This window comes from Bubalus kerabau, chromosome 7, assembly GCF_029407905.1.
Source record: "Bubalus kerabau isolate K-KA32 ecotype Philippines breed swamp buffalo chromosome 7, PCC_UOA_SB_1v2, whole genome shotgun sequence".
NCBI classification, from domain to species: domain Eukaryota; kingdom Metazoa; phylum Chordata; class Mammalia; order Artiodactyla; family Bovidae; genus Bubalus; species Bubalus kerabau.
In genome coordinates this window covers 121,591,572-121,612,864 of record NC_073630.1, presented here as the reverse complement: position 1 = coordinate 121,612,864, position 21,293 = coordinate 121,591,572, and the positions used below count along the sequence as shown (strand labels likewise).

The following is a 21,293-nucleotide window of genomic DNA, read 5'->3' as shown; positions in this document are numbered from 1 at the left end:
GACTCCCTGGCCGTCCAGTGGCTAAGATTCTGTGCTTCCCCTGTGAGGCGCAGCTCAGCCACTGGTCAGGGAGCTGAGATCCCTCAAGCCACGTGGCACAGCCAAAAGGAGTTGCTGCTCTTCAAAAGACACCATTGAGAAAAATTTTAAAAACCACAGACTGGGAGAAAATATTAGCAAATGACATTTCTAAAAAGGACTTTTATCTAGAACATGTAACTCAACTAAGAAGGTTAGGGTTAGGGTTAACAAATTGGCAGACATTTCATCAAAGAAGAAATACAAATGTTTAATACTCACATTCCCTGGTAGCTCAGCTGGTAAAGAATCTGCCTGCAATGCGGGAGACCTAGGTTCAATTCCTGGGTTGGGAAGATCCCCTGGAGAAGGGAAGGGCTACCCACTCCAGTATTCAGGCCTGGAGAATTCCATGGACAGAGGAGCCTGGCAGGCTACAGTCCATGGGGTCTCAAAGAGTCAGATTTGACTGAGCAACTTTCACTAATAGTCACATGAAAATGTGTTCAACATCATTCATTAGTCATTAGGAAAATACAAATTAAAACTATAATGAAATAGCATTTTACACTCACCAAGATGACTGTAAGCAAAAAAATGGTGACAGGTGTTGGCAAGGAGGCGGAGGAGCGGGTCAGCATGTAAGGTGCTGCCACGCACTTGAGTCTCCCCACTTGACTGTATGAAAGAAGTCAGATGGGAGGACTGTGTTGTACGATCCCATCTGTAGACCATCCAGGAGAGGCTGGTCCACAGACGCAGGCCAAGGGTGGCTGGGGCGGATTGACCACCAAAGCCACGAGGGTCTTTATGAGGTGATGGGTCTGAGCTCAGACTGGGTGGCGTGGTGGTTGCACAAGTCTTAAGTTGACTAAAAATTACTGCATTGTATACTTAAAACATACATGTAAATTATACTGCAATGGAGCTGTTAAAAAATTACAAACATGCTTTTAACTTAGTGTATTTAAATAGGTAATACATTTGGGGACTTCCTGGTGGTTCAGTGGCTAAGACTGCCCTGTAGGGGGCCCGGGTTCAATCCCTGGTCTGGGAAATAAGGTCCTGCATGTGGTACAGTGTGATCAAAAACATAGGTAGGTAATACATTACACGGTCCAGAGGGCAGTGGTACGTGAGAGGGTTATGTGTTACTGTCCCGAATTCCCCTTCATAGGGGTGCACCTTGTGGTCACTCCCGTGTTCACACAGACTGGGCTTTCCAGAGTCCTGTGCAGCTCTGTGCTCCCTCCTCCCTGGTGGCCCAGCCCACGGCCTCCTGCTTCTGTTGTTGGGGGGCCTGTGCCTTCTTTCTCTGGTCGACACCTCTGCGTTTTTTAAAAGTCCAAAATAAATACGAGTCTCTTGTTGTCTCCTCTGAACAGCAGCAGGGCTTTCCCACTGCCTGGGCGCCTCCTTAACACCCCAGCTAGTCCGTCTGCTTCGGGCTCTTTCTTCCTGTGCTGCCGCTTCTCGCTTCTCAAATTGTGTTCTGTCTTCGTTTGCTGGTGACTTCATTCCACTTCCTCTCTGAATGATGGTTTAGCTCTTCCTTTCTGGCGGCTCGGTGGGAAGCCCCGGGCCTGGGCTCAGCGCCTGAGCACCAGCCCCTCATGCAGCCCTGCCCAGCCCCCGGGCCTCGGTCCCCGGTGCTCAGAGGGGCCGCCGTGTCTGGGTGCCGGTTTCCACTGATTTCCTTTGCGTCAGGTCCTTTTGCTTCCTGGAGTTGAGGAGTTAATGTCTTGCATCATTTGGGGGGGCCCTTCTGCCTTTATTTTCTCTTTTTCTTCTGGTCTCTTGTGATTTTCAGACTCTGTGGTCTGTCTTCATGTGTCTTACCTTTCCTTTGTTTTCTTATTTTAACTGATGCCTTTTATTGTGTCTAAACTTCTTTTGGGTAATTTACTCCCATTGATCTTTCAGAAAATTGATCTGCGTTCAGCTGAGACTAATCTGTGGTTTGACCATCCATTGAGTTTTTAATTTGAATGAATATGTTTTTTATTTTTAGAAGTTATATTTGAATATCTTTTATACCTGCCTGTTCTTTATTCATAGTGTTATATTTTTAATTCCTTCTTTCATATCTAATAATTTTAGACATATATTTCAGTTATTAATGATTCTTTTTGGGGGTTTGAGTTTTGGGGGGTCTGGTTTTTTGGCACACCCTAACCATCCCTGGAGAAAGACTTACCCCTGAGTGAGGCGAGGCATCTCAGGTGGGGCCAGCTCGGCAGTGCAGCGTGGCCAGGCTGTCCCTCCGCTGCGTCTGCCATCCGGAGTCACTTTACTCAGCTTGTTGTCTTGAAGTTCCTTGTCACACACTGAGTACTCTGACCCATTGGACTCTTGATCTCATGAAAGGTAACTGTGAACTTGAGACTTTGTGCCTTTGCTCAGAGTCCTCTGCCCTCTAGTGAGCTGGACCAGCGTGATGTGCCCCTTGGTGACCCTTCCTGGGTTTGGGGGCCGTGGTGCCTGCCTTGTGATGTCTTTTCTCATCGTTCCTGCGGAACACTTGGCCTCTAGGCGACGTGTGTGTGTCCCACCGGCTAGAGCGTTTACAACAGGATTTCCACCTTTCTCGGTTTAACTCTGAGGCTAGCATGTACTGCCATAGTAAGTAAGTAATTCTCGGGTTTACTTTAAAGAACTGCATTAGTAAAACAATTAATGTAATGTTAGATTGTTTTTCACAAAATGGCAAAAATAAACAGATTTTAAGGTAGTGTGTTTAGTCAAAACAGATTTATGATTTCCAAAACGTCTGCAGTCTTAGATGTAACGGGATTGGTAGATGGCTGAGGAAGCCTCCAGGGAGCAGCGCCGTGGCGACCCTCGGTGCACCTCCCCAGCTGAGCCCTTCTTTCTCCCGCAGGTGAGCATCTGTCTGGAATGCAACAGCAGCAAACTGCGGGGCTTGAAGCGAAAATGGATCCGCTGCTCAGCCCAGGCCACAGTCCTGCATCTGAAGAAGTTCATTGCCAAAAAACTTAACCTCTCGTCTTTCAACGAGGTACACAGAAACTGTGGCGAGTCACTCTTTTCTGTAGAAGTGACGCTTCTGAAGCTCTTTGGGTTTGTTTGCTTTTTACAATTTTGTTTGGAGATTTTCAGTCAGAAAAAACAGTCTTGTGTGTTGCCTCCTCCCAGTTAGTGTGATAGTAAATAGTGGTGAAGGCAGTGGAGGCCCAGAGCCCATGAACATGGAGGCCACTGCTAAATGAAGAGGAAATGCCAATGGGATGGCAGCGAGATACGTTACAGATTTTCACAAGCGAGATTCTGGTCTTTAATTTCACAAACAGATGGATGGGTATGGATGGAATGGGTGGGTAGACAGAGAAGATACTTCCAAGTTTCTGATGAATGCTGAGACTAAAATAAAATCTGTGCTTTAGTGTGCAGAGCAGGGTGGTCCCAGAGGGAGAGCGAACATGCTCAGTAGGGGTGTCGGACGCCCTCCTGAGGGCATTCGCTTCTGCTCAAGCATGGCTTGCCCGCGTCATGTAGACATGTCAGGAGAAGGCACTGTGGGATGTAAAGCCAAGGACTCATGATGCGAACAGCCCTCAGGCTGCAAGGAAAGTGGTGTCATGGTCCGTAAAAGGAGGCAGGAGAGGCCAGTTGGGGAGAGTCTGGCAGAAGACCCAGGAGAGCAGGCCAGTGAGGACAGAGAGAGGAGGCCAGCTCCTGAGATGTGTGTCACAGAAGAGTGGGGTGGACGTGGCCCCCCACAGAGCTGTGTCCACACCCCAATCCCACAACCTATAATCATGATCTTTTTGGAAAAAAGATCTTTCCAGATGTAATGAAGTTAAGGGTCTTTAGAGGAACTAATCCTGGATTGACCCTAAATCCAATGACGGGCCCGTACAAATGTGAGGCAGAGGGAAACATGAGACACACAAAGAGGAGAAGACGGTGTGAAGATGGAGATAAGATTGGGGTGATGTGACCACAAGCCAAGGGATGCCTGGAGGCCCCAGAAGCTGGTCTAGTTTCTTCTTGGTGCCGATAATAAAATGTTAGAGGAGAGGGATGAATTCAAGAATGAACTGCCAAACAAAAAGGAACCTACAGCCTATCCAGGTTGTAAAAAAATGGTAATATTAGGAATTTGACTGTTAGAAAAACACTCTAGAGAGAAGGCCAAGTGTGTAGCTGTTCAACCTTTTGCTAAAGGGTTTAGTTGTTTGACTCATGGTGGCTCAGCTGTCTCATGGGAGGAGTAGAGAGAGGAGTTATCCGAGAGAGATCTACAAAGGATTTTCATGTCAGTGGCCTGAATCTGGGACATACCTGGGAGACCCACAGTGCTTTTAACAATGTGGTATCGGCAGAACCACCACCAACTTGGGCTGAAGGGGACAGAGACAGGAAGAAAGGAGAGAAGGCTATCAGACTTGCAAAATTCTACCAGCAGGAAATAGGCTGTTAAGAGCTGCTCAGCTGCCTAGGTGAGCCACCCCAGAGGGTGAGGCCAACACGGGCCCAAGAGAGCAGAGCCTTGACCTGCAGTGATGTGTTCCCAGATCTTGAGACCAAATGGGATTTCCGTACTGGATTTCCAATGTTTTGGAGACCAGTGATGTCTCTATGCCTTCTAATATATCTCCCTTTTGAACTAAGAATACCTATCCTGTCCCACACTTGGATTTTGGAAGCAAATAATGTGTTTTCTAGTTTCATAGATCTGCAGTTGGAGAGGAATTTTTCCTCGGAATGCATCATACTCAGAGTCTCACCCATAGCTGATTCCTATGATTTAGAAAATAAGCTCTGAGACTTTGAACTGATGATGTGAAGATGAGATTTGGGGATCTGGAGTTGATGCTAGAGTGGCTTGAGTCTCTTTGAGCTAAAAAAACGCATTCAGGGTGGATGTGGATTTTATGGGGTCAGAAGGCAGACGTGTAGTAGGTTCAGTGGTGACCCCGCAAAAAAAATACGATCACTTTGTAATCCTGAGAACATCTGAATACATCTTTATTTGAAAAAAGGTCTTTGTAGACATGCAAAGAATGTTGGAGTGAAGAGACCTCCTGGATTATCCAGGCAGGCTGTAAGTCCAGCCACTGGTGTCTTTAGAAGAGCAGACACAAATTGTCTCAGTAGATTTTAAAGGATGTTATACAAAGTATCTTCTCATACCACAGCTGCATGAGGTTAGAAATCAGTAACCAAAGGAAAACTGGAAAATTCACAAAATTGTGGAAATTAAACAACCAGTGGATCAAATGAGAAATCAAAGAGTGATTAAAAAATACTTAGAGACAAATAAAAACAAAAATCCAACATATCCAAACTAATGATGCAGTGAAAGCAGTACTAAGGGGGAGGTTTATAGCTGTAAACACATTAAAACAAGGAAGATCTCAAATCAACAGCCTCAGTTTACAACTTAAGGACCTAGAAAAAGACTAAGCTCAACCCAAAGCTAGCAGAAAAAAAAGAATAATAAGAATTAGAGCAGAAATAAAATTGACAATAGAAAAATGATAGAGAAGATCAACGGTTTTTCAAAAAGATCAACAGTATTGACAGACTCTGAGCTAGAGGGACTAAGAAAGAGGACTTGAGTCACATCATCTGAGATGGAAGCAGGGACATCACTTCTGATTCTTCAGATACAGATTTTCAGAGAGCACTCTGAGCAGTTGTATGCCAGCAAATCGGATGACCTAGATGAGATGGACAGATGCCTAGAAAAACAAAGCCTAACATGACAGTCACAAAGAAATAGGAAATTTGAATAGACCTGTAACTGGTAAGGAGATTGAATCACCAATCAGAAAATCTTGCAATAAAAAAAAAGTCCTGGACCTCATGGCTTCCCTGAACTCTACCAAGCATTTAAAAAACTAGTATCAATCCTTCTCAAACTTTTCTAAAAGGTTGAAGAGGAGGACCACTTCCTAACTCATTTCATGAGATCAGCATAACCCTGAGAAAGCCAGATAAAGACACTACAAGAAAACTGCACAATATCCCTTGTTAACATTGATGCAAAAAATCCTCAACAAAATAGTAATAAACAGAATTCAACATATTAAAAGGATTTACACACTGTACCTAAGTGGGTTTCAAGGGATTAGATTTGATAGAGTGCCTGAAGAACTATGGATGGAGGTTTGTGACATTGTACAGGAGGCAGTGATCAAGACCATCCCCAAGAAAAAGGAATGCAAAAAGGCAAAATGGCTGTCTGAGGAGGCCTTACAAATAGCTGAGAAAAGAAGAGAGGCTAAAGGCAAAGGAGAAAAGGAAAGATACACCCATCTGAATGCAGAGTTCCAAAGAATAGCAAGGAGAGATAAGAAAGCCTTTCTCAGTGATCAGTGCAAAGAAATAGAGGAAAACAATAGACTGGGAAAGACTAGAGATCTCTTCAAGAAAATTAGAGATACCAAGGGAACATTTCATGTACAGATGGGCACAATAAAGGACAGAAATGGTATGGACCGAACAGAAGCAAAAGTTATTAAGCAGAGGTGGCAAGAATACACAGAAGAACTATACGAAAAGATCTTCATGACCCAGATAACCATGATGGTGTGATCATTGACCTAGAGCCAGATATCCTGGAATGCAAAGTCAAGTGGGCCTTAGGAAGCACCACTACGAACAAAGCTAGTGGAGGTCATGGAATTCCAGTTGACGTATTTCAAATCCTAAAAGACTTGCTGTGAACGCTGCACTCAATATGCCAGAAATTTTGGAAAACTCAGCAGTGGCCACAGGACTGGAAAAGGTCAGTTTTCATTCCAATCCCAAAGAAAGGCAATGCCAAAGAAAGTTCAAACTACCGCACAATTGTACTCATCTCACAGGCTAGCAAAGTAATGCTCAAAATTCTCCAAGCCAGGCTTCAACAGTACATGATCCATGAACTTCCAGATGTTCAAGCTGGATTTAGAAAAGGCAGAGGAACCAGACAGAGTTCAAATTGCCAACATCTCTTGGATCATCAAAAAAGCAAGAGAATTTCAGAAAAAAAATCTGCTTTGTTGACTACGCCAAAGCCTTTGACTTTGTGGATCGCAACAAAATGTGGAAAATTCTTCAAGAGATGGGAATACCAGACCACCTTACCTGCCTCCTGAGAAATCTGCATGCAGGTCAAGAAGCAACAATTAGAACCAGGCATGGAACAAAGGACTGGTTCCGTACTGGGAAAGAAGTACATCAAGGCTGTATATTGTCACCCGGCTTCTTTAACTTATATGCAGAGTATATCATGAGAAACACTGGGCTGGATGAAACACAAGCTGGAATCAGGATTGCCAGGAGACACGTCAATAACCTCAGATGTGCAGATGACACCACCCTTATGGCAGAAAGTGAAGAAGAACTAAAGAGCCTTTTGATGAAAGTGAAAGAGGAGAGTGAAAAAGCTGGCTTACAACTCAACATTCAGAAAACGAAGATCATGGCATCTGGTCCCATCACTTCATGGCAAATAAATGGGGAAAAAGTGGACACAGTGAGAGACTTTATTGTCTTGGGCTCCAAAATCACTGCAGATGGTGACTGCAGTCATGAAATTAAAAGATGCTTGCTCCTTGGAAGAAAAGCTATGACCAACCTAGACAGCATATTGAAAAGCAGAGACATTACTTTGCCGAAAAAGGTCAATCTAGTCAAAGCTGTGGTTTTTCCAGGAGTCATGTATGGATGTGAGAGATGGACTGTAAAGAAAGCTGAGTGCCGAAGAATTGATACCTTTGAACTGTGGTGCTGGGGAAGACTCTTGAGAGTCCCTTGGACTGCAAGGAGATCCAACCAGTCCATCCTAAAGGAAATCAGTCCTGAATATTCATTGGAAGGACTGATGCTGAAGCTGAAGGTCCAATACTTTGGCCACCTGATGCAAAGAGCTGACTCATTGGAAAAGACTCTGATGCTGGGAGGGATTGAAGGCAGGAAGAGAAGGGGACGACAGACGATGAGATGCTTGGATGGCATCACTGACACGATGGACATGAGTTTGAGTAAATTCCAGGAGTTGGTTGATGGACAGGGAAGCCTGGCGTGCTACAGTCCATGGGGTCGCAAAGAGTCATACACAACTGAGCGACTGAACTGAAGAGTGAGGAAGAATATGTAGAAAGTTCTAAAAATTCCACAGAAAGACCCTGTCAGAACTAACTGCAAGGTAGCAAAATGCAAAGTGAGCAGAGGAATCAGATGTGTTTTTGTTCATGAGCGAAGAGCAGCTGAAGAGCAGATTATAAAACGGAATACATTTATAATAGCCCCGAAAAGAATAATAAACTCAGCCATAGAAAGTAATGAAATTAAGTCATTTGCAGACACATGGATAGACGCAAAGACTGTCACACAAAGTGAAGTGTCAGAAAACAAATATATTAACACATATGTGTGGAATGTAGAGAAATGGTTTAGATGATGCTATGTGCAAAGCAGAAATAGAGACACAAGCATAGAGAACAAACATGGACATCAAGAGAGGAAAGCTGGGGATGGGTGTATTGGGAGCTTGAGGTTGGCACGTGCACTGTGGATGCTACACATAAAGTAAGCGGCTGATGGGAGCGACTGCAGCTCAGAGAGCTCGGCTCACTGCTCTGTGCTGACGTAAACGGGAGGGTCCAAAAAGGAGAGCATGTATGTGTATGTATAGCTTATTCACTTTGCGGTACAGTAGAAACTAACACTGGAGAAGGCAATGGCACCCCACTCCAGCGCTCTTGCCTGGAGAATCCCAGGGACGGCGGAGCCTGGTGGGCTGCCGTCTATGGGGTCTCACAGAGTTGGACACAACTGAAGCGACTTAGCAGCAGCAGCAGCAGCAGAAACTAACACACTATTATAAAGCAACTATAGCCCAATAAAAATAATTTTAAAAAATGAAAGACTTAGGAATTAAGTTAACAAAGGAAGTGAAAGACTCGTACAGTGAAAATTACAGAAAATGCTGAAGAAATGAAAGACAGAAGCACGTGGAAACGTGTGCCACATTCAGGGACTAGAAGACTGAACATTGTTTAAAATGTCAGCATTACCCAAATGAACTACAGATTCAATAGAATTTCTATCAAAATCCCAAAGATATTTCTTGCAGAAATAAAAAAAAAATGCATCCTGATTTTTTTATGGACTCTCAAAGAACCCAAATAGCCAAACAACCTTGAAAAAGAAGAACAAAAGTAGAGGACTCAAAGCTTCGCAGTGTACTAGAGAGACACTAACCAAAACTGTGGTGGGGGCGCCGAGGCCGACAGAAGAGAGGAAAGCCTCACATGTGGTCAACTGACAAGGTCCTGAGACCCTCCAATGAGGAAAGGACAGCCTTTCAACAGGTGGTGCTGAGAAAACTGGGTATCCACGTACCAAAGAATGAAATTTGACCCTTACCTAACACAGCATACAAAAATCAACTCAAAGTGTATCAGGGACGTAAATGTAGAACCTGAAACAATAAAACTCTTAAAAGAAAACATAGGACAAAACCTTGGCATTGGATTTGGCGATCGCCTGGGTAGAATATCCAAGGAACAGGCAACAAAAGAAAAATTAGACAATTTGGACTTCGTTGACTTGAAAGAAAAAGAAATTGTATGGAATGGAAGGAGATATTTATAAATCATATATCTGACAAGTCTATCCAGAATAGATAGACTGTTTCTAAAATTGAGCACAAAAAAACTCAACTCAGTTACAAAATGAGCACCGGACTTGAGTAGACATTTCTCCAGAGACGTACAAGTGCCAATAAGCACGAGAGAATGCACTTGACATCACTAATCACTGGAGAAATGCAGCCAGAACTGTGACGAGACCTCAGATCCAGAGGATGGCTCCTGCAGAACGTAAGAGCCAAGTGCTGGGAGGCTGGGGAGAACCTGGAACACTGCGCACTGCTGATGGGGCATAGAGGGTGCGGCCACCGTGGAAAACACTATGACGATGCCTCAGAAACTAAACAGAACCACCATGAGCTCCAGCAGCGCCTTCTGCGGAACACCCAGAGGACCCGGAGGAAGCATCTGTACCCCCCCGCTTACAGCGGCGTTGCTGACAGTGGGCAGAAGCTGGAAGCAACCAAGTGTCCATCAGTGGGTGATGGATAAGCAAAATGTGGTCCGTCCATACAGTGGGATATTCTGCTTTAAACAGGAAGGAAATTCTAACGCCTGCTACAACATAGATGAATCTTGAGGAGACTATGCTAAATGAAGTAAGCCAAACACAAAAGGCCAAATACTGTCCGATTCCACTGATACTAGGTCCCCAGAGGCATCAGAATCACAGACAGAAAGCAGAATAGGAGTGGCCGGCGCTGGGGCGGGGACGGGCGGTTATTGACTAAGCAGGCAGTTACAGGTTTACACACGCAGAGTCCGTGGATGGGCGTGGCAAGCTGCACATCATGGAAGCAGTCAGCACCGCTGAGCTGCACTTGAAAACGGCTGAGCTGGTAAATCTCACGTGCGCCTGACCCCAGTTATGTCAGTGATAAATAAGTGAACTACTGATGTGCACACGGAAGAGAGTAGAGGGGGTTTGGGGCCATCTAAGGACGGAAGCAGGGTTGGGAGGACGCTGCCCTGTGCCGGGGAGTCCTGGCGCCTCTAGAGGGCCTGAGCCTGTGGGCTCCCAGACAGAACTCTGAGGACTGCACTCCTGGCACTCTCTGTCCTGATGCAGCTGTGCTGTTTCCATGGCAGACACAGGAAGCACACATTGGGACCCTTCCTCCCCTGCCTTGAGAGAGAAGTTTTAAAGACCATCTGGGAATTCCTGGTGGCCCAGTGGTCAAGACTCGGTGTTTTCACTGCAGTGGCCTGGGTTCAGTACCCTGGTCAGGGAACTACAATCCTGCAAGCTGCATGGCACTGCCAAAAATAATAATAATAAAAAGACCATCTAGGTAACATCATTTGTCAGCAGGGAAATGCAAATTAAAACAGTGAGATCCCACTCCAGACCTACAGAATGTCCAGAATCCAGGACCCCGACACCACCATATGCTGGCAAGGACGTGGAGCAATAGAAACTTCACTGCCAGTGGAAGTGCAAAATGGTGCAGCCATTTAGGGAAACAGCTCAGCAGTCAAGCCCCTTGGTACTTACCCAAAGGAGCTGAGAACTTAGGTCCACAAGGAAACTTACACACGGATGTTTATAGCAGCTTAGTCATAGTCGCCAAACCTTGGAAGCCACCTCCTTCAGAAGGTGAGTGGATAAGTAAACTGTGGTCCATCCAGACAGTGGAGCATCACTCAGCCACGAGAAAAGAGCTGACAGGGCGTGAGAGACGTGGAGGAACCGTCAGCGCGTACAACGGTGGAAGAAGCCGATCCAGAAGCCCCGCATGCTGTGATCCACGCCTGTGAAGTCTGGAGAAACCCGTGCAGACGGCGCAAGGAGCAGCAGTTGCCAGGGGCGGAGGGCGAGAGGGACAGGCCCCCCAAGGAGTCCTAGGGCCGTGAGCCTGCTCTGAGTGATGCTGTCCTGGAGGACACTCGTCACTGTGTGTCTGTCCAGGCCCCCGGGAGGCACAGCGCCGGTCCCGAGCCTCGTGGAGGCCGTGGCTATGGGAGGCGAGGAGGCGCTGACTGAGGCTCATCAGGTGTGACGTGTTTGCATCAGGGATGCTGGTGGCGGGGAGAGGCTGTGGGGTGGGGCCAGGAGAAAGATGCGGGCTCTGTACCTTGTGCTAAATTTTCCTGTGAACCTAAAACTGCTCTGAAAAGTCTTTATGGAAAAAAAGGGAAGAATTGTCTGTGGAGCCCATAACCTTTTTCCACTGAGGTGAGAGGGACAAACCTGACCAAGACGGACTGAAGCTGGGGCACAAGGTGCTTTTTGGGCAGAGTAGCCTGGAGGCTGCCGTCCCACAACAGGGCTGCTGCCTTGCCGTGTGTGGACAGAGGCCCCTGCGTGCTCTCCACCCTTGGGTGGGGCGGGGGGGGCGGCCTTCCAAAGCCCTGCTTCCCGCCGGTGCTGCCCCAGAAGGAAAGCAGGTAGCTCTTCGCTGACGGGCGTGACTGCCTGGACCAGAGGCCCTGCATCCTGAGCACTGGGCCCTTGGCCCCGCTGACTAAGGTCTTGTTCTTCCGGCAGCTGGACATTTTATGCAACGAGGAGATCCTTGGCAAGGACCATACACTCAAATTCGTCGTTGTCACGAGGTGGAGATTCAAGGTGAGACTTTGCTGTGATTGTGTGTGGTTTATTTCAGAGCTTAGGAGTAACAGCCCACCGTGGGCCTGTCAGCAGTGTGGGTGCCCTGGAGTCATCAGCCCCAGAGTGGCCATGGGCAGTGCAGTCCCCAGGCCCCCACTTGTCTCATCTCTCCTGATCAGGGTGACTGACGTCCTGGGGAGGGAGGGGCCACTGCAACCAGAACGCACCCTTCCAGCCACGCTGCCTCTCTGGAGCAGGAAACAGACGGGCACGACCCCCAGGGTCTGCCTGAGAGCAGGAGAGAGACAGGCCGGCCGCCGCTGGCCAGGGCCGGGGCAGGCGGGGGCTCCCTCCGCAGCTGACCCCCGCGGGGTCCTGGCCCCTCCCTCCTTGTCTTGCAGAAGGCGCCCCTCCTGTTGCACTACAGACCCAAGATGGACCTGCTGTGAGCACAGCGGAGACTCGGCGCCCAGGCGCCCGAGGGCACGCGCCAGGCGGGGCCACAGCACACGGGTGCTGCCCTGGGCGTCGTGTGGACCGGACCTCGAACAGAGTATTTATCACTTTTGTATGAGAGAGAATTCGCACGCGACGAGACGCTCGGCACAGGGTTACAGACGTGACGCGCGGGGACCAGCGTGAGGACGGCGAGGTGGCGGCCTTCATTCCAACACGTGACCTTTGCTTGCTTTCCAGGTCTTGAAAATCTGTCACTTCCGTTCAGTTTATGGATTAGGTTTCACGATAGCCCCCAATACTGTACGTTTATTGAATCCTTCCTAAGTTATTGAAAAAATGTCTTTTCCCGGTGAATGACGATATTTATGTTGCCTTTAGCTTCCTGAAGACTTAGAAGATATATAAAAATTTAATTTAAAAGCAACCAAAAGAGGTTTCCATGAGTATCGTGAGTTAACCATGGTAGTTCAATTTCCACGTTAGGGAATGTGAAGCCGGGGAGCTCTGAGCCCTGGGGGACCCAGAGCCCAGCGCAGGGTGAAGCCGGGGGGGCTCTGAGCCCTGGGGGACCCAGAGCCCAGCGCAGGGAGCTGCACCCCTCACCACTGCAGCTGCTCAGCAGAGTGGACTGGACCAGTCAACGCTGGTTCTCAGAACAGTTCTTCCCAAAACTTGCTTTTATTAAACAGGGCACAAGTTGCTCACTGCCGCCGGTTAACTTCACGCTGATTCTTTTCCTTTTTCGTTTTGCTGAAGGAACTGATGGTGGTTGCGGGGGTGGGGCTGGCACCCGGGGGTATGTCTCCACTGAAGCCCCAGGAGTGCAGACCCCAGGGCCCACCTGGTCCACCCTCGGCAGCGGGCACGTCCGCCCTGCCCACCCCTCTCTCCCAGAGCAGACAGTGGGGCCGGCGGGGTCCTGTGCGTCAGAAGAGCTGTCCTCAGTTACCTAGGACCTAAAACCCGGCAAAGGCAGCACACCCTCTGTTAACCTTTCTCCTCCCAAATGTTCGTATTTTTGTGGAATTTGAGAATAAACTCTTTGCCAGCACATCCATCTTTGTTCTTTCAAGGTCGTAGTTTGGAATGTGTGGAGGCAGGAGCGAGGCGAGGGCCCTTCCTGGGTGCGAGCGTGTCCCGGCTGCGTGTCTGTCCCCGTGCGCGTCCGGCGGCTTTTGCCTGAGCTTCGGGCTCTTCCCTGCCGTCACCTCGGCACCCTAGGGTCCTGGGGCCGCCTCGTTCGGTAGGTAGTCTTGATGGTCTCCTGAGAGCTGGGTTTTCCGTGAAGAACTTCACCTTGGTGACTAGAATTCTTCCTGAACTTGCTTTGGCAGTGGTGGTCAGGCTCATTGACTCTCAAGTTTGTTTGTTTTCTTTTACTCCGTGTTGCATATGCATAAACATCAGAAGCAGCTCCTTAGTGATGAGTACAACAAAGTAGCTCAGTCCAAGTGATTTTAATCTGAGGCCTTTCAGAAACATAAAGCCAAGTTTTCCCTGGGAGTCGGTCACAGTTCGCCTCTTTATTTAAGCCCATTACTCCCAGACTGTTTGAATTATTAGTTACCTAAGCTCATTTTTCATCCAAATCATTTTTTAAGAGTTCCTATTCAAGGGTTTAATGAGTAGATGTGTATGAGTAAATATTACCTGTCTACCTCAGATACACATTTCTGCTGAAACGTTCTATAAAACCATGTGCTCTCAATGCAGTTGAAGTATAAGATTAGAATTTAGGTATTCTGTGTGGTCAAGGTAAGGAAAGATTAAACAGTATGAGCGTCAAAATTCAAATACCATTAATTCAGGGTCAGACTAACAGGAGCCTGACTGTGTGATCTCATGGTGTGTGCCTGTAACCTTGCTCTGTCTTTGTGATCACTTGAATTTGCTATGGTGCTAAGTTGATGTACTTAATACACACAGAGGTGGAGGCAGGTGAGCCGGTGCCCCTGTCCCCCTGGGCCCCGAGCACCCCGGGTTCTGCGTGTGTAACGTGTGGCCCTGATGAAACCTCAGCAGCAGAAGTACCTATTTTTCTAAGATGTCCCCGTGCAGACTGTCTTCACTGCAGGAGAGTCCGGTCCTGCCACCTCTGGTCCGTCGCAGCCTTAAGGGCCGGCACTGGGGGCCTTTCAGCAGAGGGAAGCCTGCCCTGTCCTCGCACGTCTGCTTAACATCAAAGGGAGACTCTCACCCTTTCCAGCATGAAAGCCGGGGTCAGTTAGTGATTGGATCCTGCCACTGTTTTTCCTTAAACAGATGGAGCTACTGTGAAGCAGTTTTCACAGCTGTTGATGCTGGTAAAACAGACGCCGTCAGCAGCAGCAGCAGCGAGCTCGTCACCGTGCAGGGCCTCACTAGACACAGGCGTCGTGAAAATAGAAGATTCAGAGAGAATATATAATATTGAGTTTAAGATTTGGGGGGTGAACAAGAAGAAAACCTAAGTTTATAGAATTATTTATTCTATTTTAAGCCCTTTATCATATTTTCCCATCCAATTGTTTGTTTTCAGTGGTCCAGCTTTATTTACAGGCATATAAAATGAAATTGTGAGGTGTTTTGCAAGCTTCTTCTTTTTACTTTGAGTAGCTTTGATTTGTGTGTTTTGTCTCGTGGACGAAGCGCGGTTTGTGCGTCTGTGCAGCAGGCTCCAGCGCGTGCGCTAGAGTTACGTTGAGTGGTCCGCAGCATCTGTCTGCTGACTTGAAGGAGGTGCAGGGGGCCCTCCGAACGTGTACGCTCAGCTCAGATTCTTCCTGTCCATCGTGGTCCTCACGAGAATGCTGTTGTCGCGAGTGTGTGGGGGCCTGCGTGGGGGAGTCGGCCATCGGTGAGAGTAAGGGACCACGTGGCCGAGACTGGCCTCGTGCCTTGGGCCCACGTGCTGGCGGCCCAGGACAAGCCCCCTGCTGACCACAGCTGAGACGGTGCTACTTCCCACCCGGGCTCCGGAGCCCTGCAGGGCGTGCGGCCTCCACGCCCCCTCGTGATATTAGAAGTCTTTAGAAATTCATTTGTTTTTTTTCTCAAAGCCCACAGGCTGTATTTTACAGTGATTTTTGAAATGTGTCATTGGATTGAATATTCTAGGAACGAGCCAACTGATTTCTTCTTTGTATGTGAATATTTGATGTGCTCTCAGAACACTGAAAATACATTTAGTGCAGATAAATCACGAAAAGCTCAGTTTCTCTATTTCCTCAGGAAATCATTTACACTCCGGCACATCACGTGTGACCTTCACGTGATATACCAATGTGTTTCTTGCCTTGGTGTTTAAACTAAATAGGTTGGGATAAGTTGTTAAGAAACGATTCGGACGACACCGAAGTCATCGCTGAGATTCTGCCCCTGCTGGGGAGCTGCCCATCTCATCAGCTCACGAGTCTCCACATCTGGGGGCGTGTCTGAGGGCCTAAAATTTTGTGTGTCCCTGAGCACGTGTGTAGCATTCGTGTAAATGTCTATTCCAACAGCTTCGTCAGGTGCAATAAAACCGATTTTCCTGAAAGATGTAGTGTTCGGGGGCGAGAGCCCTTGCCGACCCTGGTGTCCCACGTGGAGCTTGAGGGCTGTGGGGGGCTGTGGAGGTGACGCTGCACACACACGTTTCTGACTGTTTAGTTTGGAAGTTTACATTTTTTATGCTTTGTGTTGGTGTGTAATTTTTTTGTACTATTGGTGGCTAGATTTTAATCTAAAAATCTTTTTTGGAATATTGCTTAAATGTTTTGATTTTATGATAGTGAAGCTTGTATTCAGTGTTTTGCCAATTGATATTATATGCTTGTAATAAAAGCAAAAGGAAAACCTACCTAGTTCTCTGAAGCTGGATGTTTGTTACCTAAGATGTTTGTAAAAGTGTAAGATAGGTGCCCTCTTAGGGTGATCCAGTGCCCTGTGTATCGGTGAGGATGCACACGCACCGCGCCAGGCCCAACCTCCCGGCCTGGACCCTCTGCCCCACGCGGCATCCGTGGCCATGACCTTGGATGCCGGTTCATTGGGCTGGGCTGGTGTTTGGCGCCAGAGGTTAATGGGGACTCTGGGAGCCCACGCTTGTCTGTTTGCCTGGAGAGGGAACTGTCTTTGGTTTGGAGCTGTGTGTGCCAGGGGAGCCGTGTTAAAGAAAACCTCTGATTCCTGTTACCGGCAGACAGCCAGCAGATTGGCACCCTCTTCTCGTGTTAGCTGGGCTTCCCCAGAGCACAGGCCCCACAGGACACATACACACACACATTTCTTGTGAGGAGGCCCTCAAGGGGGCTGAGTGATGCCCATCCCCACGGGAGGAAGCAGACTGCCCATTCTAAGGCTCGTCTCACCTGAGACACCCTCACACACACACACCAGAATAATCTTAACTTGGGCACTGGGGCCCCGTCAGGTTGACATGTGAAATCAGCCATTGCAGACAGTTCAAGGGGAAAAGTACTATGCCCAAAACTTAATTTCCAAAGGTTAAGTAATTTACAGCAACCTTGAAAATCTGAGAAAGCTAGAATTGAAAAAAGGAGAATATATTGACCAAAATCATGCTCCTTGCGTTTCAGATCAGTGACCTTGGAGGTAATGGCTCCACAACGTTGTGTTAGCTTCTGCTGCGCGCCACGGGGACTCAGCCGTGACTATGCATGTGTCCCCTCTGCCTTGACCCTTCCCCGCCCCCGCCCCCCAGATCATCCGGGAGCCCGGGGCTGAGCTCCCTGTGTTACACAGCGGCTCCCCACTCCAGCTGTTCTACGCATCACAGTGTATATATGTCAGTCTCCCTGTCTGTCCCCCTTCCCTCCCCCCACCGCTGTTCTCTGTCTGCGTCTCTGTCCCTGCTGTACAGCTGGGCTCATCTGTGCCATTGTTTCTAGCTTCCATATATATGAGTTAATACATGCAGATCAGTAAACTTTAAAGATAAATTTAGCCTTAAGAAATTAGTTGTACCTATTCTACTTACTTTTGGTAAGTCATTTACCCCATCTCATGAGTGTCAAGATGCCAAAGCCACATGTAAACGCTCACTGAGGTGCTGGGCGCACGATTAGGTCCCGCTTGTTGGTCTCCACGAGGACAGCAAGCCGCCAGGCAGGTGCCTGGGGAAGGCGAGTACGGGAAAAAGCCAGAAGGTGACAGGCCAGGCCCCCGAGCCAGGAGGACGCGCTTCGAGGGAGGGACGGATGATCTGCTCCGCCTGGAGCTCTGGCAGGAGGTTCACTTCTCCAGCGAGAAGCGGGCAAGTCCCGATTTCACCGCCAGCGCCGTACCCACCACGGCCACGATCCTGAGCTAGGCGGAGCGCTGGCCGGGAAAGGAGTGCAGCGTGCACCAGGAGCCTTCCGCCCCTCCTGCTGCCCGTCCAGGTTGTCTCCTCTGACTCTTGGTTCCTAAGGATAAACCCCTGGTGGGGCAGCTGAGGATAGGTCTGGGGGCGGGCCCTCCTGCTCTGTCAGTTCCCCGGAGCACGGCTGTGCTCTCATAACAGGACGCACCACCACGTCCATCCAGGAGGACGCACACCCAGGGCTTTGTGTTGTGGCGGGTGGCCCGAGAGACGCTTCCCCATCCTTGAGGCCTGTCTGTCTCCACCACCAACAGGCTGATGTGTCCGTAGGACTCTCACTACAGCCTCATTGTCTCTGGATTTTATTGGGATGTGAAAATATTAATCATTTGACCATTACATTGAATCCTATGGGGGGGTGTGTGAGTGTGTGTGTGTTTCGGGTACTACGATACAAAGTTACTTCTTTAGGAACATTTTTAGTCAAAAATCTTTTGAAGCATAGAGAGATCTGGCCTTTATAACAAATAGACTAAGTCTGAAAATGCACCAAATAAGAATATATTGTTGGTGGGAAATGGTTTCTCTACTAACATCCTGGGCAACACAAAGAAGCTGTTATTCCAGCTTCTCGGAAGCACTTCTGGTGATTCTGCGGCTCATAGTCTGCTGTCGTAGGACCCCTAGGCTTGGGCAGGGGCATCCTGGAACCCCAGGGCTCTGGAAGGAGGGTGTGGTCCTGGGACCCTGGGGTTCTGCAGAGAGGTGAGAGGTGTGGTCCCGGGACAGCCAGGGCTCCTGAGAGTCAGGGGTCCCAGGGACCCACACTTCTTTCTCTTCCTGCTCCTATGTGGTCCTGAGGCTCTGCAGGTTTTACAAGTTCACCTCCTCCTGCCCCGTGTCTGTCTCTGACCCCACACCCAGGCAGCTGGAGGGGCGCAGAGCCTGCCCCTTCCCAAGATTGCAGCCAAGAGGGGCTGACTGCTCCCCATGGAGCTGTGGCTGGTCTAGTCCACCTGCTCCCCCAGCACCCCGGTTGGCCCCTGCAAGGGTTCATTTCATTTCAGGGACTTGCTTAGCGATACTCATGGGTGAGGGGCCCCCTGGGGCCTGCCAGAATCTCAGGGTGTGTGTTCTGTTTGTCATCCGGCGTGGAAAGCACCTCCTCCTGTTGTGTCCGTGTTGGCTTTTCGCCCACAACATGCCACGTTCATGTGCTTAGACTTCCTTCAGGGTCTCGCAGAAGCTTTTCCACGTTTTCTTCATGCAGTTCACACACATTCCTCGTTTGGTTTATTTCATGTATTTTCTCCGGGAGGTGGGAGCACCTGGTATTGTGGGGTAGAGAAAACACAGGTATTTGTGCTCAGTCTGCCGGTTCTGACTGTGACTGGTAGACATCCTTGATGCCCACCCCGGCGACAGCCTCAGAACCACACGGTCCCACTGCTCCTCACCCAGAAGAACATCAATGGGCAGAGACCTGCTGTGCAACCCGACTTAAGTGGGGATGTTCTTAACATCGCCATTTAAGCACAATTGTTGTGGGGGGTTGATAAATACCAGTTATTAAGTCAAGAAATTTCCTTCTTTTAAAGCTTACTGGACATTTCAGGCTGGAATATGTGATTCCCATTTTATTTTTTAAGTTAAAGTTTTTCAGTAACCTTCCTGTTCTGCTTTTGAATTTTTAACACATATGGATTCATGCAGCCACCATGACAGTCAGGACACAGAGTGGCTCCATCACCCCAAAGACGACCTGGTGCCAACCCTTTTTTCACCACCCCCTGGAACTCCTGGCAGCCACTGACCTCCAGCATTATAATTTTGCCTTCTCAAAAATGTCGTGTAAGTAGAATTATATACATCACTTTAGAGACTGGCTTCCTTGCCTCCACGTGCTGCCAGGTGGCCACATCTTTTACCTTTCCTGAGACATGGGTGAACCACAGTTTGTCTGCCAGTTCACCTGGTGAAAGGCGTTTGTATTTTCAGTGTTTGACGATTGTGAACTTCACATACAGATTTCCATGTGGGTGTAAGATTTCTCTACAAAGCAGGATTGCTGGGTCATATTTTCACTTTAAGAAAGGAGTAAGCCGTCTGTTTTCATTCCAGTCCCAAAGACAATGCCAAAGAATGTTCAAAATACCACACAATTGCAGTCATCTCACACACTAGCAAAGTAATGCTCACAATTCTCCAAGCCAGGCTTCAACAGTATGTGAACCAAGAACTTTAAGATGTTCAAGCTGGATTTGAAACCAGAGAAACCAGAGGAAACCAGAGATCAAATTGCCAACATCCATTGGATCATAGAAAAAGCAAGAGAATTCCAGAAGAACATCTGCTTCATTGACTATGGCAAAGCCTTTGACTGTGTGGATCACAACAAACTATGGAAAATTCTTCAAAAGATGGGAATATCAGACCACTTTACCTGCCTCTTGAGAAATTTGTATGCAGGTCAGAAAGCAACAGATAGAACTGGACATGGAACAACAGAATGGTTCAAAATTGGGAAAGGAGTACGTCAAGGCTGTATCTTGTCATCCTGCTTATTTAACTTATATGCAGAGTACATCATGCGAAGTGCCAGGCTGGATGAAGCACAAGCTGGAATCAATATTCCCAGGAGAAATGTCAGCAACCTCAAATATGTGGATGACACCACCTTTATGGCAGAAAGCAAAGAGGAACTAAAGAACCTCTTGATGAAAATGAAAGAGTGAAAAAGCTGGCGTAAAACTCAACATTCAGAAAGCTAGGATCATGGCATCCAGTCCCATCACTTCAAGGCAATTAGATGGAGAAACAATGGAAACAGTGACAGACTTTGTTTTGAGGGGGCTCCAAAATCACAGCGAATGGTGACTGCAGCCATGAAATTAAAAGGTGCTTGCTCCTTGGAAGAAACGCTATGACAAACCTAGACAGCATATTAAAAAGTAGAGACATTACTTTGCCGACAAAGGTCCGTCTAGTAAAAACTATGGCTTTTCCAGTGGTCATGTATGGATGTGAGAGTTGGACCATAAAGAAAGCTAAGCCCCAAAGAATTGATGCTTTTGAACTGTGGTGCTGGAGAAGACTCTTAAGAGTCCCTTGGACTGCAAGGAGATCAAACCTGTCAGTCCAGAGGAAATTAGTCCTGAATATTCATTGGGAGGTTTGATGCTGAAGCTCAAATACTTGGGCCACTTGATGCGAAGAACTGACTCACTGGAAAAGACCCTGATGCTGGGAAAGATTGAGTGCAGGAGAAGGGGACGACAGAGGATGAGATGGTTGGGTGGCATCATCAACTCAATGGACATGAGTTTGAGTTGAACTCTGGGAGTCGGTGATGAACAGGGAGGCCTGGTGTGCT

General features: G+C 48.0%; 1 protein-coding gene across 3 annotated transcripts in view; it reads left to right on the top strand.

Moving 5' to 3' along the window:
- PCGF3 (polycomb group ring finger 3) overlaps positions 1 to 16,456 on the top strand; it is a 47,267-nt gene extending 30,811 nt beyond the window's left edge. For all 3 annotated transcript variants that reach the window (XM_055589332.1, XM_055589333.1, XM_055589334.1), the window contains 3 exons: positions 2,900 to 3,037; positions 12,115 to 12,195; positions 12,579 to 16,456. In XM_055589332.1, coding sequence (XP_055445307.1) covers positions 2,900 to 3,037; positions 12,115 to 12,195; positions 12,579 to 12,626 — 267 coding nt within the window. In that variant the 3' untranslated portion in view covers positions 12,627 to 16,456. The remainder of the gene's footprint in view (positions 1 to 2,899; positions 3,038 to 12,114; positions 12,196 to 12,578) is intronic.
- Positions 16,457 to 21,293: the final 4,837 nt, after the last annotated feature.